The sequence below is a fragment of the Brassica napus genome, chromosome A6, assembly GCF_020379485.1.
Source record: "Brassica napus cultivar Da-Ae chromosome A6, Da-Ae, whole genome shotgun sequence".
NCBI lineage: Eukaryota > Viridiplantae > Streptophyta > Magnoliopsida > Brassicales > Brassicaceae > Brassica > Brassica napus.
Genome location: NC_063439.1, coordinates 17,975,949 through 17,977,363, shown reverse-complemented (window position 1 = coordinate 17,977,363; position 1,415 = coordinate 17,975,949). Strand labels below are relative to the sequence as shown.

The window sequence follows — 1,415 nt, the reverse complement described above, 5'->3', positions numbered from 1 at the left end:
ATGGGTGTGGTGATGGGGAAGGATGAGAAGGTGAATATCCCGCATCTGTACATGAAGTTGGCGATGGATTTGGAGAAGCTTCGGAATTACCCATGGGGTCTGTATTCGTTTGATTTCCTTCTCAAGCAAATTGATAAAACAAGGCATAAATTAGAGCAGAAAGAGGGGTATCTGATGGAAGGATTCTTGTTTGGTTTCCAAATTTGGATAATGGAAGCTGTTCGTGCTTTAGGAGAGATTTGTGGCACAAAAGTCAGTAAAAATTTTACAGGTCCACTGTGTGGTAATTGGAGAGGATGTGCAAAATGTTCTTATGAAGATATCATTGGCGTTGAGAACTTATTCCCAGTAAACGTATGCATATTTTTTTTCAAATTAAAATATTTATTGTCTTGTTCACTTTACTAATGATTTGATTGTTTGTAGGGGATTTTGCATTTATTCATGGAATCCCACATAGATGGAGTGGTCCTTTTGGCAACTGATTTTGTACAGAAGGATGAGAAGAAAGATGAAAGAGTAGATTGCATTTTGGATATGATCAATAGTAAACATGATTGGAACAATCATGTTTGGGGAGTAAAAGAAGCTACGAACTCTGAATTTGAGGAATCTGGCGAAGAGAAAGGAGAGGATCAAACAGCTGATACTGAGAGAGGTGAAAATAGTCATGTTGCAGGGAATGTTGATGGCACAGCTGATGTTTCGGGAAGAAACAAGAGAAAGCATGCAGACCGAGGAGCAGAGTCAAGGAAGAAGAATGTTTTGTGCCACCTAGCTGCTTCATCAAAAGGAAATATTGACACAGATATGAAAAATTTCTTGGAGGATCTGGTACAAGCTTCTTTTACTACTTTTGGGGAGAAATTCTGTCAGCAGTTCTCGGACAGGTTAGGTAAGATTGAGATTGAGGTTACACAACTCAGGACAGCTTCAGAGAGAACTGAGCAATTTGAGACCGTTGTAACCGACAGATTGGGGAAAATTGAGGCTGAGGTTACACAGCTCAGAACAAGTTTAGTGGTGACTGAATTGGTGGGAAAGAGTGATCAAGCAAGCGGTCCTAGCTTGACCAAAATCAACAGTGGTCCCAGCCAAACCATTATCATCAGCAACAACAACTTTTAATTCTCTCATAAACCATTCCCAAGACTGCTCATTCTCAGAGTCTACTATCCCAAATGCAATAGGATATAAATTTGAATTTCCATCTATAGCAGTTGCAACCAGTAGCACCCCTTTGAATTTACTCTTCAAGAATGTTCCATCGACAACAATGACACGCCTCATGACTGTGTTAAAGCCTCTGATCGATTGACCAAACGCTATAAACAGATATCAAAATCTACTATCGACGTCAGTCTTGTAAGAGGAATGTGTACCCAGATTGGCCTCTCGCAGCATGTGCAAATATT

The 1,415-nt window shown here is 40.0% G+C and overlaps 1 protein-coding gene across 1 annotated transcript; it reads left to right on the top strand.

Annotated features, from left to right (window-relative positions):
• LOC106350345 lies at positions 1–1,128 on the top strand. The gene is made up of 2 exons (XM_013790245.2): positions 1–252; positions 427–1,128. The coding sequence occupies exons 1-2, from the start codon at positions 1–3 to the stop codon at positions 1,126–1,128; spliced, it is 954 nt and encodes a 317-aa protein (XP_013645699.2).
• The last annotated feature ends 287 nt before the right edge of the window (positions 1,129–1,415 follow it).